Source organism: Eublepharis macularius, chromosome 4, assembly GCF_028583425.1.
Source record: "Eublepharis macularius isolate TG4126 chromosome 4, MPM_Emac_v1.0, whole genome shotgun sequence".
Lineage (NCBI taxonomy): Eukaryota > Metazoa > Chordata > Lepidosauria > Squamata > Eublepharidae > Eublepharis > Eublepharis macularius.
This window is the reverse complement of record NC_072793.1, coordinates 48,325,477-48,341,280: the sequence shown is the minus strand read 5'-3', so window position 1 is coordinate 48,341,280 and position 15,804 is coordinate 48,325,477. Positions and strand designations below refer to the sequence as shown.

Genomic DNA, 15,804 nt, shown 5'->3' with positions numbered 1-15,804 from the left:
TAGCAGCAATACAAAAGGCAGGCTTGAAACCATACCTCCTGCACTTGTGGCCAGTGCCCTACCCATCGGACACAGCAAGCACACACAAAGACAAAGTGGTATAAAGCATTAGGCATCTCAGCCCAACCCTGATACCCCCACCAGCTATATGGAGTCAGACAGAGAACATTGTTAAGACATGCATGGTCCAATGGATGGGCACTGGAAGAGCAGGGCCAGTGCTGCAGGTTTGATCACCACATGACGCAGACCAGCTGTGCACAGATGATGTTTTGACCCCCAGAAAAAGCAAAGTGGAGGATGGAACCAATGACAGACTGCCCCGGATGTCCATTATTTTGGCTCAGGTGGCCCTCTGCAGTGCCTCTATCTTGCACTCAAAGGGCCCATCCATCACGGCCATCCACTCCCTTGTGCCCCAGAACCCCTTCCGCTGAGCGTCCCCCGCCCCCTCCTGAAAAACTGCAGATTCCAGCAGTACTGAGGGGGGAATGTGTGACCCAGATGCCCACTACCCATAACCAAGTAACTCCCCAGCTCACTCCCAGCAAGCAGAGTGCATGAGTAGAGGGAGGCCAGGCTTATCGGCTCAACAGCAATCACACAGGGACACTGCTGTATAATCTGCAGTACTTTATTGGACAGCAGCAGCATAATTGTGTTGGAATCCAATGAATGAGGTTGTCAACCCCCTCTGCCCTATTCCCATGAAAGTTTGGTGTAGTAGTTAAGAGTGGCAGGACTCTAATCTGGAGAACCAGGTTTTATTCCCCACTCCTCAGCTTGAAGCCAGCTGGGTGACCTTGGGTCAATGACAGCTCTCTCAAAACTCTCTCACCCCCTCCCACTTCACAGGGTGATGGTTGGGAGGATAATAATAGCATACTTTGTAAACTGTTCTGAGAGGGCATTAAGTCGTCCTGAAGGGTGGAATATAAATCAAATGTTATTGTTGTTATTTACAGAGAAGCCATGGGGAGACAGAATGAGCCACCTCCATTATAGCATACCTGGATCAGTCATGCTGATGGACGGCTGTCTGAGCGGATGAGATGGTTCAGCAGCTGGGCTGAAACTGGCAAGACAACAGCCACATGGAGGAGTGGTGGGATCCATGCTGATTGCAGCAGCCTGACCATACCTCACTGGGTATTCAGATCTCCCTGATCTCCTCCCCTTTGGACTTCCACCAGCACAGATGCCAAACACAGACATCGGGAGTAATTCTAAACAAGTCTACTCATATGAAAGTCCCATTATATTCAGTAGGACTTTCTCCTAGAAACTGTTCTTAGGATTGTAGGCTAATGGAACATTCCATGGAATTTCAGAAGAAATCAGCCGGTGTTTTATAGATTACAGCAAAGCTTTTGACTATGTGGATCATGAAAAGCTATGGAGAGTCTGAAAAGAAATGGGGGTGCCACAACGTCTGATTGTTTTGATGCACAACCTGTACTCTGAACAAGAGGGAAACAGAATGGTTTCCAATCGACAAGGATGCATATTATCTCCCTACCTGTTCAACCTCTACGGAGAGTATATCATAAGGAATAAGGAGAGCTGGATTAGATCTAGAAGAAGGTGGCATGAAAATTGGTGGAAGGAACATTAACAATTTGAGATATGCCGATGACTCTATGCTACTAGCAGAAAATAGTGAAGACTTGAAATGACTACTGATGAAGGTTAAAAGAGAAAGCACCAAAGCAGGACTACAGCTGAATATCAAGAAGATAAAAGTAAAGACTACTGAGGAATCACACAATTTTCAATTTGACAATGAGGAAATTGAAGTTATTCAACGTTTTCTATTCCTTGGCTCAATCATCAACCAAAAGGGAGACTGCAATGAAGAAATCAGAAGATTGAGACTTGGAAGAGCCAGTGTGTGGGAGCTAGAAAAGATCCTTAAAGATAAAGATGTCTCTCTGGGAACCAAGATTAAGATAATCCAAACTATGGTATTTCCTATTGCCATGTAAGGATGTGAAATTTGAACAGTGAAGAAAGCTGACAGGAAGAAAATTGATTCATTTGAAATGTGGTGCTGGAGAGTTTTGTGGATACCATGGATAGCCAAAAAGACAAGAGGGTACTAGATCAAATCAAGCCTGAATTCTCCCTAGAAGCTAAAATGACAAGACCAAGCCTATCGTACTTTGGTCACATCATGAGAAGACAAGATCCTCTAGAAAGTCAATAATTCTAGGAAAAGTGGAAGACCTAAAACGAGATGGTTTGACTCAGTAAAGGAAGCCACGTCCTCCAGTTTGCAAGATCTGAACAAGTCTGTTAATTATAGGATGTTTTGGAGGTCTTTCATTCATAGGTCCACCATAGGACGTGCCATGCAAGAAAAGCATTGCTGCTTTCAAACGCCTGCAGCTTTTTTCAGCTGATGGGTGGGGGAGGAGGAACCCCGTTCTCCCTCTCCCATCGGCTGAAAGGGCTTTGGAAGCAGCAACACTTTTCTTGTGTGGCAAGAAAAATGTTGCTGCTTTCAAACGGCCACTGCTTTTTTCAGCTGATGGGAGAGGGAGGAGGGAACCCTCCAAATTCCGAAGCGGGAAACCCAAATATTTTTTGGGTGCACACCCCTAGTCCTGGGATGTACTGCTGGACAGAGCTGCCTTGGTGATCATCATACATTCACGTTGCTAGCTTCAGCTGTGAGAGTCTGCATTGTTGGAGCTGCACTCAGGGTGACTGTGAGGGGGCCAGGGGATGGAGCAGCAGATTTCTGGGCCAGGGCAGACAGATTCCCATCCCTGCTCACCTGCCAGGGTTGCGATGCTCTGCCCCCAGCCAGAACTTGCAGGTTCACCCCTTTGAGGTGCATCTCTGGAGATGGGATACGTGCAAGGGTTCTGAAATGAGATGTGTTAGACACATAGCAAGGATGCTTGCTCTCCCCTTTGGGTGTTAGGATTCGGAATAGGTGCATAGTGCCCCCTCTGTGTATGTCAGGGACTTTACAGACAGAATCGCCTGCCATCCCCCCTATTGTCCAAGCAATAGCTGGGGTTTATGTAGTGCTGGGGCTGGCTGTGATTGGGTTCCTAGAGGCTCTGTTTTTCTTGTTTAATTCATAATTCATGTATGATATTTGTCTCAAAAATATTTATATTGATTGCTAATTTGCTTCCAAGTTCAAGTGTTATACCTTTTAGCCTGGAACCTTCATTCCTGAAGCACCATCTCTTTTATGTGGCAACTCTGGTCCTTGAAGGAGTCCTTTATTTTTATCCCCTCGTATAGACTGATATAAACTACCCCTGCTCACCCCCACATTGTGGAATGGCTCTTTTAATTTCCAGAAAACTACGCAAAGCAGAATTGTTACAAGATTTTGGTTGCTTTTTTACATGGATATGTTAGGTTTTTAGATATTTTTATTTTTAGATATTGTTATTATTGTGGTTATTGTTTTTAGACCTCTTTCAGCTTAGACCTTAGGTCCTTAATTGGGGAAATGCAAAATAAAAATGTCATAAATAAATATCAGTAGAAAAGAGCAAGAGTTCAGTAGCACCTATAAGACTAACAAAATTTGTGATAGTGTATGAGCTTTTGTGAGCCACAGCTCCCATCTTGTTGTATAAATAAATATAATTCCTTTCCTTTTATTCCCTTAGAAGCTCATTGGTTAAAAAATCATGAGCAGCAAAAAGTTATTTTTCATGGGTGCACGGGATAGAAGGACTGAGATACATTTTGCTGCTGTCAAAATAGTCTTAGGGTCACTCACTATCTCTCAGGAAATAAAACAGCGTTACTGAAGTGTAGGGTGGTGAATGATCAGTAATAAGTGGCTTCATATTGTAGTCTCTGATATTCTCATTCAAAGAGCATTCAAGCAGGACATGGAAGGACAGGGCTTTTTTTCAGGGGGAACGCGGGGGAACGGAATTCTGGAACCTCTTGAAAATGGTCACATGGCTGGTGGCCCCGCCCCCTGATCTCCAGACAGAGGGGAGTTGAGATTGCCCGCAGAGGGCAATCTCAACTCCCCTCTGTATGGAGATCAGGGGGCAGGACCACCAGCCATGTGACCATTTTCTCCAAGGGCAACCCACTGAGATCCACCACCTTTTTTCCCAGAAAAAAAAGCCCTGTGTAAGGATGTATCAATCCTACTGAGACCACAAGGGCAGATTCTGTCGGAATAAGGCATATTAAAAAATCTTCCTTCTAAAACCATTGAAGGTATAATATTCAATCTCACAAACAAAAAAGCTCTGCAATAACATGGAATAGTTAAATAATATATAGAGAGGAAGTAAAGATTTTGGAGGAATAATGCTAAAAAACAAGGAGGAACAGACATGTCGAGCTCTAAATGTCAAACTTCCATGGTCAATTTCTAAAACATACTTTTTGATTAAAGAGAAAGCTTTTGATTTGCCCATATCAGAAATAAGATTAGTCATCATGCTGACCATTGATAGTTTCTCATCCAAAGCTTTCATCCAAACAGATTTGAAAGTACCCCATTTAAAGGCAGCCAATAGGCCGTCCTCAGTTTTAATCTCAATTGGAGGGCAGATCAAGATGGGTAGCTGTGTTAGTCTGTCTCTAGCCGTCGAAAAGAGCATGCGTCTAGTAGCGCCTATAAAACTAACAAAATTTAGGATAGGGTAGCTTTCATGAGCCATAGCTGAAGAAGTGAGCTGTGTCTCATGAAAGCTCGTACCCTACCACAAAATTTGAGGGCAGAGAGTCATGCCTTTGCTTCCAAAGATGTTTGGACAAATTCTGCCTGCAATGCAACATCTGTGACACAACAGGGTACATTCAAGAATTTTCTTAGAAACTGAGCAAAGGGTTGATCCATATTGTCAGATATGACTTTAATCCAAGTAGCTGAACCATAAAGAATATGGGGAATTGTTTTTAAGTTAAAGGCTTGCACAGCTCCAGGAATGTACTCCCCCCACCCCCTTATAGAAGGACCTGTTTATAGCATTTGCACAGGGATTTCCTTTGTTAAATGCCGTTCTAAGTTGGGGGTTCCAAGCTAAGTCTGCCGAAAACAGAATCCCCAAATAAGAGAAGGTCCTAACTTGCTCAATATTAAACCCATTGATTGACCATTGTAACTGGGACCATCTCTTACTTTTGGTGAAGACTAAGGTCTGAGATTTCTGGTAGTTAATCACCAGACTCTCACATAGACAATAGCTGGAAAAAATTTGCAAGGCCCTTCACAGACCAACCCTGGTGAGAGAAAAAAATGGCAACATCACCCGCATAAAGCAAGACAGGGACACTAATCTCATCTAATTTTAGTAGATGGCATTAATCATCAACATCTGATGCTAAATCGTTTAAATACAGATTACACATAAAGGGAGCTAAATATATATATAATTAATTAGGGCCTAATTAATTTTATTTGGATGCCCTGAAATAACTAAAGCTTCAAGGGAAATTGAAAGTTCATGGTAGCAATATCCATATCTGTCCTCGAGAAGACATGAATTGCCCAGTTTACGATGTCCAAACTGTGTACATTATAAGCACAGAAGAGCATGGTAGAATGTTTTACATGATGTCCTGTTGTGTCCCACAGTAATTCCAACTGTGCTTTACTTGTCAGTTTACTATTGCTATTTAAAGTGGTCTACCAGCAATCAATGCAGGTTTCCATTCTACAAAATAAACTGTTTAATTTCATTATTTATTTATTTACAAAATTAATATCACACCTTTCTACCCTCATAAAGGCCACCAAAGCAGCTAATTGAAGAACCTATGATTATGTAATTCTTTGTATTTCTTTCATTATTCCACGCGTGCACATTCCCATATATCATTAAATTAATCCATGCCAAGATAATTAGGTTTAGAAAACAGATGCAGATCACATAAATAAGCAAGCCATGTTACATGCTGCAAGCGATGGCAAAAAACCCTCAGGGTACCCAGCCAGGCTAAGATGATAGAAAATACTTACCAGCCTCCCAATATGATGATCAGTAGGATTTTGAGAGCCTTAATGAATTTATACACATCTGATTAGGTACACCAATGTTACAGCATGATAAACATGGACAGTGTGAAGGAGAGCAGCATGTTTCTATATATTCAGTGGCCATGAACTAGAGAGTCACAGCCATGAAATTTGCATGTGCCCAAATTTCAGTGCTCCAGGTGCTCTCTCCTTAACTCTTCTGGAGGTTACTGTTGCATAGTCTATCCTGGTTGTCCCATAGACTATAAAATGGTTCTATAGGCAAATGCCAATCCGGTTTGTTTGTTTGTTTGTTTGTTTGTAGCTCCATCTAAAGAAACATCTTGAGCTTTACAGTCAAATTACAGATTACACCCAAATATATGTGTGAGTAGCCAAGGAGTAGAAAAAGTGGCTTCCAGTGGGGGTGGTCGAAAATATAGATGTGGCAAAGGGCTTGAGGGCCCACTCCTGTTTTTCTTTGCTTCCTACCAGAGACAGCTTTCCCTATTCTAAAACAAGTCAGGCTGCCATTACACACATTTATGTGTAACATGTCGCTTGGACCCTGTTATGAGGCACTCAGTACCTCATCTCTAATACTTGACATTTTGGGGTACTACATCCCCTCGGTAGATCAGGCAGCAAGGCCACGTACCTGCCTTGGCAAGGGTCACATCTGACCATCTGTTTGGAGAACCTGAAGCAGCATTGGTGATTTCTGGCACCAAGAGCTGCTCACGGTCGGCCTTTTTAGCAGAGATGATGAGGGTAAAGGTAGTCAGCGGGAAGTGGATCCACAAATTATGCAGTCAAATTTTCCACATTTTGGGGAAATTGCAGGGGTCAGCAGCACACCCAAAGTGTAATGGATGAGCCTCACTCTGGGAAAACCTCCTTCATGATCAAGGTGTCTTCCCTGTCTACTATCATACATTAGGAGACAATTTTTAAAGTACGATCTTCAGGGACAATACAATCTTCCTTAATTCCTACAAGCTACTGCTTAATGATATCTAATGAAGATCTCCATTCCAAAACTCACTGTATTCATTTTCATCATCCCAATGACTAACCCCATAAATTTACAGTGAATGTGGCTCTTTGTTCACCTCCAATGGGAACAGTATTTAAACTAGTAAGTTCTGTCCTAGGAAAAGCCATATAATAATTGTGTTAGTTTCTAAAGTGCCAGAAGACTCTTTTGATAAAGTACATTAAAAGTACCTCTTCTGAAATTCGTTTATTCTATAATCCATATGTTTCAGATGCAATAACAGAACCTACATACTTTATCTCCCCCACCCTTTCAGATCATTCTGATCATACCTGTTGACTTCAATTCTATCTCAGAACTTGGTGGCTTGGGAAGTTGGGAAGGTGGAAACCAGCTTCCATGTGGTATCTTGTAGGCCATGCCTCTTGCCTGCATGAATTTTAATGAGAAAGGATGTGCTCTACCCTTTCAACGCTACTCATCAGACATCAGTCACTCCTGCAAGCTCCACAGGAGACTGGTTAGTGCTTTGTTTCAGTTCCTACTTTCATTATAGCTGCTTCAAGAACCCTATGCAAATATTTACTAAACCTTAAGATAATGACTGCGTATGACAATCCTTCAAGAACAGTGGGCAGATATAACTAATTGCAAGAAACTTCTGTGTTCACATAAAAGTAGATGATAACCCTGTTCACGTGTTACAGTGAAACACACATATATCCTGCCTGTATGTCCATACATCTGCTTTTAAGAACGAGCCAACACATGTTCACTTTACAAATGAAACCAGGAATAAATGCGGAGTTTGTATCACACATTCAGTTGTATGTGCATTGACTATAAAATTACTCTATGAGCATACAAAGATCAATCAAGTATCACTGAGGGGGGTAATGAAGCGAAACCTGCCCCTCTGAGGACAAAAGGCCTGGAATTGCATAAGGCAAATCCCAAAATACTGACGGTTTTCTCAGTTCAAGCTATAGTTTTACAAAAATCAGCGTTCAAAATTATGACCTTCACAAAAGTGCTGTAGCCACAGAAAGCATGGCCTTGGCAATCTGACTTAACAGGTTGTCATGGCTCAGGATCATACGCTGAGCTTTGCACTTGAGCAGGGAGAGAAGTCATGCAAAGAAGAAATGCAGCATGATTTCTGGTAGTTTAACACTGTAGTTCTCCGGTCTGTCTAGCTTGGGCCACAAAACATGTGTGGTACCTTTATGTTTAAAATATATTTGGGAAGGTCACTTTTTTACAAATATAACTTCATCCAGACAAACCATTAGTGTATTTAGCACTTGCCTCATCCCATTCCAAGCCTTTTTAAAAAATCCCCAGGGTCTTTGTCAGAAAGGCAGCTTTCCATCCACTATTTGTGTTCTGACTGTAGCCCCTACTCTTGTTTGGCCATGGCTTAGGTGTAGAGCATCTCCTTGTTATGCATAAGGTCCCAGGTTCAGTTCTTGGCATCTCTGGTTAAAAAGGATCAGGCGGAAGCTGATATGAGTCACTGCCAGTCAGAGTAGACAAGACTGACTTTGATAGACCGATGGTTTGACTCAGGATAAGGCAACTTCTTGCATTCATTTGCTCATACAAGTCAGTGAAGCAAATGCACTCCACTGACTTGTGTGGGACAAGAGGAAGGGGTTCAGTAATTGCATCAAAAATTCCTTGTAGCCACATGTGAGAAACTATCTTTTAGGAATATATATATATATTAAATATAAATATTTTCAGCATTTTACTCTATAACCACGTGTTAATAACAACAACAACGTTCGATTTATATACCATCCTTCAGGACAACTTAATGCCCACTCAGAGCTGTTTACAAAGTATGCTATAATTATCCCCACAACAAAACACCCTGTGAGGTGGGTGAGGCTGAGAGAGCTCCAGAGAACTGTGACTAGCCCAAGGTCACCCAGCTGGCTTCAAGTGGAGGAGTGGGGAATCAAACCCGGCTCTCCAGATTAGAGTCCCGCGCTCATAACCACTACACCAAATTGGCTCTCTAAGTTAGTTAAAACGTTCTCTTTCTGAAAGGTCAGATGTTTAGAATTCTATTTGGCAGATATACTTAATGACCTGTACTATAACCATGGCTGTGTACATTTTTAGAACTCTTCTCTTGAACCTGCTATCTGTTTGGTCCAAATGATCAGTCCAGGCATCTGTCTGGTCCAAATTATCGTTAAAAATTTCCAGTGCCTCATAGAGCCCAGAACTGCAGGATCTAGTGCTGGCCTAAGATCACCTTTGCATGAATAAGGTCCAAGTAGATAGATATGTTTGCCAAATCACACCTAGCAGGTTCCAGCAGGAGGCCAACCAACCTAGGCCGTCGTCACACGGGCATCTCTTCCATTAAATTTACAGCATATAGTGTCCTACCTGTTATCGGCACAGTAACGTTTCTTTGGGTCACCTAACGGCTCTTTGCGCCACCAGCTGTCCACACTGAAGCACTCTGTTCTGTTCTCTCTAACCACGCAGAAGCAGCTCCCCCCCCTTTTTTATTATTCTGGCATTTAATTCCGCTATAATGGAATAACAGCATATAAACATTCCGTTAGAGCAAAACATTACGACCCTTTTGTTTTTCCAACTTTGAAATTATATAAATAGCCCTTTGCCCGCAGAAAACTCCCTGTCTGACGTGATCCCCATCGCTGAAGACTCTGCCATGGCGATTGAGTCATTTTTACTTCAGCAGAAAGTTTGCATTGTGTTATATCGTTATGGCGTTATAAGGACATAATAAAATTTTAAAAAGGGGAGTCGCAGGAAGAAATGGATTCTGGGATTGAAGGGAGGGCATAGGACGTTGCGAGGCGAAATACATCGATGTGAGGCATTCACACTGAGGCACAAAATAGCGCGACTATCAAGCACAAAGCAGAAGAGAGAAAATCGCTACAGTGTTGGAATAAGGTGGGTGTTTGCTGGGAAATAGCGCCATTTTAGCGCTAAATAAAAGCCCGTGTGACGACGGCCCTAGCCTACAAGGTAGATATTACAGAAAGGGAATTCTTTGACCAATCATTGGATAAATCTGTGTTAATTAAAAATAACATATATTAACTTTAATTCTCAACTACTGTGATGCCTAAAACATGTACCTAGTCTTTCTTGGAAGTAATATTTTACCATCAAATAGTTCTACCAACAAACACTGCAAAGAGGTGACTAAGGATAAGGAGGGATAAAACAGGAGTGATTTATACCTTACAAAGTCCTTGTGACTGTTGGAAGAACTTTATATATACATGTATGCTTCTTAGGTGAGCCTGGGCCTAATTTTATTTATTTACTTGCTTCATGTAAACCTCTCTGTTCTCCCCAAACCAAAGTTTATAAGCATCAGCAGAAGAATTAGCATCGAAGTCTAAATTGCCAGTTCACTCAAGTGGTACAAAATGTTTTATTTATATACTTATTTATACCCCACTTTCCTCCCAATGTATGCCAAAATGGCACAAATCATTCTCCTCTCCTCCACTGTATCCTCTCAAGAACCCTGTGAGGTGGGTAAGGCTGAGAGTATGTGGCTGGCCCATGACCACACAGCAAGCTTTCATAGCAGAGTGGGGTTTCAAACCTGGGTCTCCCACATCCTAGTCATATACTCTAACCATCACACCACACTGGCTCTGTTTAGAGGAGGACCGCAGCACATATGAACAAGGGCTTCTGCTTTCCCCCCTGCACCATTTCTTTCATTGGGAAACTGACATGTAATCCAGTGGCTGTCACACAAATACTTTGTAATGTGTGGATGGGCCCTATAATAACAAATGATACAGCACAGAAAAGTGTATAGCGGGGAAATTCCTCAAATGATAGTGGGTTGGTACAGAACCTAAGTTTTAGCTGAAACACGGAGAATGATTTTCTTTAGTCCACCTTAAATTTCCAAATAACTCCTCTTCTAAGAGCACTTTTTGTACTATGAAATTATTTTCTCTTTTTTAAGAGTAGGAAGCATTCTTGCATCTTGCTTGAGCAAAGTTGTTGATAACAGGTGCTGCCCATGTATCAGCCGGTTACAATTCTTCGTATGCAAATACTGTGGATAAAAAAGGTTTAAAATAGTCTTTTGGTGAATGAGGTTGCTATTAATATGCCACAAGTGCAGCATATGCTGAGGTGGAGAAGGATGTATGGGCAGCTGTTTCTGTTGAGGTCTCTGTGCAGGATTTCATCTAGGAATAACATTTTCTGTATTGACCATGTAGTATCTTTGTAGGAGAAATAAGAAAAAGAGATCTCATGTGTCACTTACATGTAAGAAAGGTGGCAAGCACCTTCACAGATATATTTCGTTCTCATGGTCTCAGAATACGTCCCCATATTCATGTTCACAGATAAACAGTTTCTCTCAGATGCATTCTAGCACAACATTCACGCCCAATGGGTTGGATCCTGCAATCTGTCAACAAAAGGTGCTGCTGACAGCTGTTGATCTTCCCTGCCCCTCAGCAGCCATTTTCACCCCTGGGAAAGTTGATGCCAGAGTCACAGGACCTGTGTGGAGGGCAAGTGCATATTGATGGGCTGTGGGGGAAGGGAATGAAACCGCCTTGCTTGCCTCTTCTGCACAGAGTTCCACAGACAGAAAAGGAAAGGGTTTTGTCTTCTTTCCTTTTTTCACTGTAGCCTGCTGACCTGACTGACTTCTACTACATGAGGGTCCCATCACCTCAGGAATCTACTTTCCTAGGATTAGAAATGGCTGCTAGGGAGATAGGAAAACAAGGAAGATCCTTGTTTCTGTGCAAGTGGATCACTGGATCCAACCCAACTTACGAGCCATTCCCAGAACTGTGCATGGGAACAATGCACCATTGCTCCCCAGCACACATTGTGAGTGTCATAATAAATGCAATTTAAGCAAGACTTAAACATCTGCATCTTCAGAGAAGACGTGAGGTAAATTTGCATATGTTAGTTTCAATGTGACACAGAGTGAATTTGACTGTTTATTTATTCAACCTGAGCAAAAAACAAAATTTGCAGTCATACACTTGAGTATGCATGAAATCACAGGGCAGAGACAGACTATGAGATCCACTCAATGGCACTAGGCTAACATAAACTTTTTCAGAATTGGATGTGCATCCGTCTGTGCTTTGCTAACTGATTTTAAAGGAAGCAACTGTTCCCAAGCTTGTGAAGAGTTTCTGCATAGACAGAAGCTTGACTAGCACTTCTGTTCACAGATCCACAGCTCATTTCCAGAGCAGAATGCATCATTCCAGTTTCCATTGGAGTGTAGAGTAGCACAGTCCTCACCATGACCAGCATTGTTAGGCTCTCCTTTTCCCCAGGATCTGTGGCAGTGAAAAGATTGAGTTTGGGACGAGTTGATAGGGGAAGCAGTAGGAAAAGACTAGTAAACATTATGACATTATGTACGTCTTTAGTTCACCTATGTCTGGAATAGTATGCAGTTCTGGTTAACCTGTGTCAAAAAGAATACTGTCAAGCTACAGAATACAGAGAATGAGCCAACTGAATGAATACAGGTTCTCTAAGAGGACCTATTTTATGGACAGGCAACCCAGCACCTGTCACAGGCTATTTATCATAGCGGCATTTGCAGTCTGTCTCCTATTGTAATGGTATTTAATACACATTGGGTCCAAGGTTGATGCACAGTTTAATTTAAGTTGTTCTTTAAATTAAAAAAAAATTATACAAACTTAAAGGAAACAAATTTGTTTCTATTTGCTAATAAGCAACTACTGATTTATATAACATAAAATTTGAAGATTCTAGCATGCAAAACGTATTGTCTTGTATGATAGAGAAAAGTAATACATGCAGATCATGCATCAAAGTCATGAAATAAGCTACCAGCACCATTAAAAAGTCAAGATATTCAAAAGGTAAACAAATGGAGGCACAAAACCCATTCTTTAGTCAGGGATGTTGCACAAAAAGTGCGTTCCCCTTTGCCCCTCCAATCCGCCGAGCAAAAGAGAGGAGACAGACAAGGGCCGTTGTAACAGAGTATATTTGCAAATATAGGGTACAGGCTACAAGTGAGCTCAGAGTGTACCAGAGAACAAAGGAGCACATGCTATTTTTAAGGGCTTATGACATCATTTTGGAGAAACGAAAGTCACATTCAAAATAAGGCACCTGATCACTTTTATACCTTTAGATTGGCCATTCTCCATTTCTCAGTCTCGTGACATCTTTATTACCCTCCTTGTCTTCATGTTAGCATCTCTCTCTATTCTGTAACTTGTTACTTTTGCACACACACTCTTCTCCAAAGGGGGGGGGGGACTCATAATTCTTCCTTTGTCTCTGCCTCTGCCTCTGCGTTTTAGGAATGTCCAGTTATCTATCTTCTGAAGACTATACTTCTCCCTTCTTCTTTGGTATGTAGGCAGAGAGGCCCTGCGGGGACTAGTTATTTAAGACATGCATAGAGAATACATTTTATGTCTCTTACCAGTGTAAATTTATAATTACATGATTGATCCAAGGTCTCTACTAAAATTTGCTAATCCCACAGGGATGCCATTTGGCCTGAGTTCCGTTCTCTAACCACTGCTTCCAAATTTATTTTCCAGAGAATTGTGTCATTTTCACTTCCTCTCTCTGAGATCATTTCTACTTCCCTTTTAGGGTTATTGGAGACTAAATTCAAAGCCTTCAGTCCATGGGAACTCGAGGAGAACATCAGATCCTCTTTTGCTACTTATACATCTGATCTTCCCATTTGAGAATTCTGCAGGCTCAGGATTTATGGAACTAATTGGCGAAGGGCCAATGCCTAATTCTGCAGAATAAGAATAGGTCACCAGATGACTGAAATGGCAGATGATCTGTCTGTCTCCATTTACCAGGAAGAGTCCCTATCAGTCTGACGAAGGGAGCTTAGACTCTCAAAAGCTCATACCCTAGAAATCTAGTGTCAGGTGGGTAGCCATGTTGGTCTGTAGTAGAAGAGCAAGATTCAGGTCCAGTGGCACTTTAGAGACCGACTAGATTTCCAGGGTATGAGCTTTTGAGAGTCAGAACACCCTTGGTCAGATACATGGAGGGGGAAAAGTTAGGAGTCTTTAAAGTCCAGGCAGAGGGTGAGATTACTTACGAGAAAGTCAGAGGAGTGCCATCCACCCAGATCCACTGTCCTTCCTGGCCAGCATCACTCAGGCCCATCCAAAAAACCCGGTCAGTCATTATGAGGTTAACCAAAAATTTCTAAACAGGGAAAATACAGAAAGCATGTCCATGGAATTAGGAGAGATACAATGTCTCTTTTGTATTCAGGTATTAGAGACTAATTTATGGTGGAGAATATACTATACAGTGGGATATTGTATATTGTATACAGTTCTGCTTGCTGTATCTCAAAAGGGATATTGCAGAGCCGAAAAAAGTGCAGAAGAGTGCAAGGACAACCAAGATTAAGGAGTTAGAGCATCTTTCCTATGAGGCTGAAGAGATTTTCAGTCTAGAAAAAAAGCCACTAAGGGGAGATATGATGTTTATAAAATAAAGCCTGAGGTGAAGACGGTGGCTAGAAAGAGCTTTTTCTCCCTCTGCCATAACACTAAAGCTTGGGGATATCCAATGAAGTTCATAGAATGATAGAGTTGGAAGGGGTCTTACAGACCATCTAGTCCAACCCCCTGCCCAATGCACGAATAGCCTAAAGCATCCCTGACAAGTATTTGTCCAGCTGCTCCTTGAAGACTGCCAATGAGGAGGAACCCCCCACATCCCTAGGAGAGCTGATTCCATTGCTGGATTACTCTTAAAGTGAGGATGTTTTTCCTAATGTCCAGCTGGTAACTTCCCTCCTGTAGTTTAAACCCATTATTTCGAGTCCTATTCTCTGTTGCCAGCAGGAACAGCTCCCTTCCCTCCTCTAAGTGACAGATTTTTACATACTTAAAAAGAATAATCATGTCTCCCCTCAACCTCCTCTTCTCCAAACTGAACATTCCCAGGTCCCTCAGTCCTTCCTTATAAAGTTTGGCTCCAGACCCCTGATCATCCTGGTTGCTCTCCTCTGCACCCGTTCCAGTTTGTCCACATCTTTTTTGAAGTGAGGCCTCCAGAAATGCACACAATACTCCAGATGGGGTCTGACCAACGTGGTATATAATGGGATAATGATATCCTGTGATTTGGATGTTATGCCTTTGTTAATACACCCCAAGATTGTGTTTGTCTTTTTCACTGCTGCATTACACTGACCACTCAGATTTAGCTTCCCACCCACCCTTATCCCAAGATTTTGTTCACACACACTGCTATCCAGAAGTGTATCCCTCCTCCGTTATGCATGCTTTGCGTTTTTGTTACCCAGGTGGAGAACCTGGCACTTATCCATGTTAAATCACAGCTTATTCAAATCTGCCCACTTTTCCAGTGTGTTCACGGGCAGCAGATTAAAGGCAAACATAAGGAAATTCTTCTTTACTGAACGAGTGATTAAAATGTGGAATGTGCTGCCACTGTATTTACTGTAGCAATGGCCACAGGCATAGACATCTTTGAAAGGGGATTAGACAGATTCATGGAGGATTGGTCTATAGCAGCTATTAGCCATGATGAATAAGAAAACCTCCATATAAAGAGGCAGTAAACCTCTGAATAATAGTGCTAGGAGACAGCATTGGGGGATGCCTTGGTCTTTATGCCCTATTTGTTGGCCTTCCAGCGAACCTGGTTGGCCATTATGTGAAACAGGATATTGAGCTAGATGGACCACTGATCTGATCCAGCAGGGCCCTTCTTCTGCTCTTACACTAAATAAACCAAACAACAAAAGGCTAGAACTACAGTTCCCATCATACAGCACAATCAGAATCCT

The 15,804-nt window shown here is 42.1% G+C and overlaps 1 protein-coding gene and 1 pseudogene across 1 annotated transcript in view; both read right to left on the bottom strand.

Annotated features, from left to right (window-relative positions):
- Positions 1–6,750: 6,750 nt before the first annotated feature.
- On the bottom strand, positions 6,751–6,886 carry LOC129329450 (U1 spliceosomal RNA; annotated as a pseudogene).
- A 5,045-nt stretch (positions 6,887–11,931) lies between these two features.
- LOC129328922 (C-type lectin domain family 17, member A-like) overlaps positions 11,932–15,804 on the bottom strand; it is a 28,817-nt gene continuing 24,944 nt past the window's right edge. Inside the window, exons 8-9 of the mRNA XM_054978251.1 lie at positions 14,074–14,183; positions 11,932–12,295 (exon numbers count right to left, since the gene is read on the bottom strand). Of these exons, the coding sequence (XP_054834226.1) occupies positions 12,166–12,295; positions 14,074–14,183 (240 nt within the window). The 3' untranslated portion in view covers positions 11,932–12,165. The remainder of the gene's footprint in view (positions 12,296–14,073; positions 14,184–15,804) is intronic.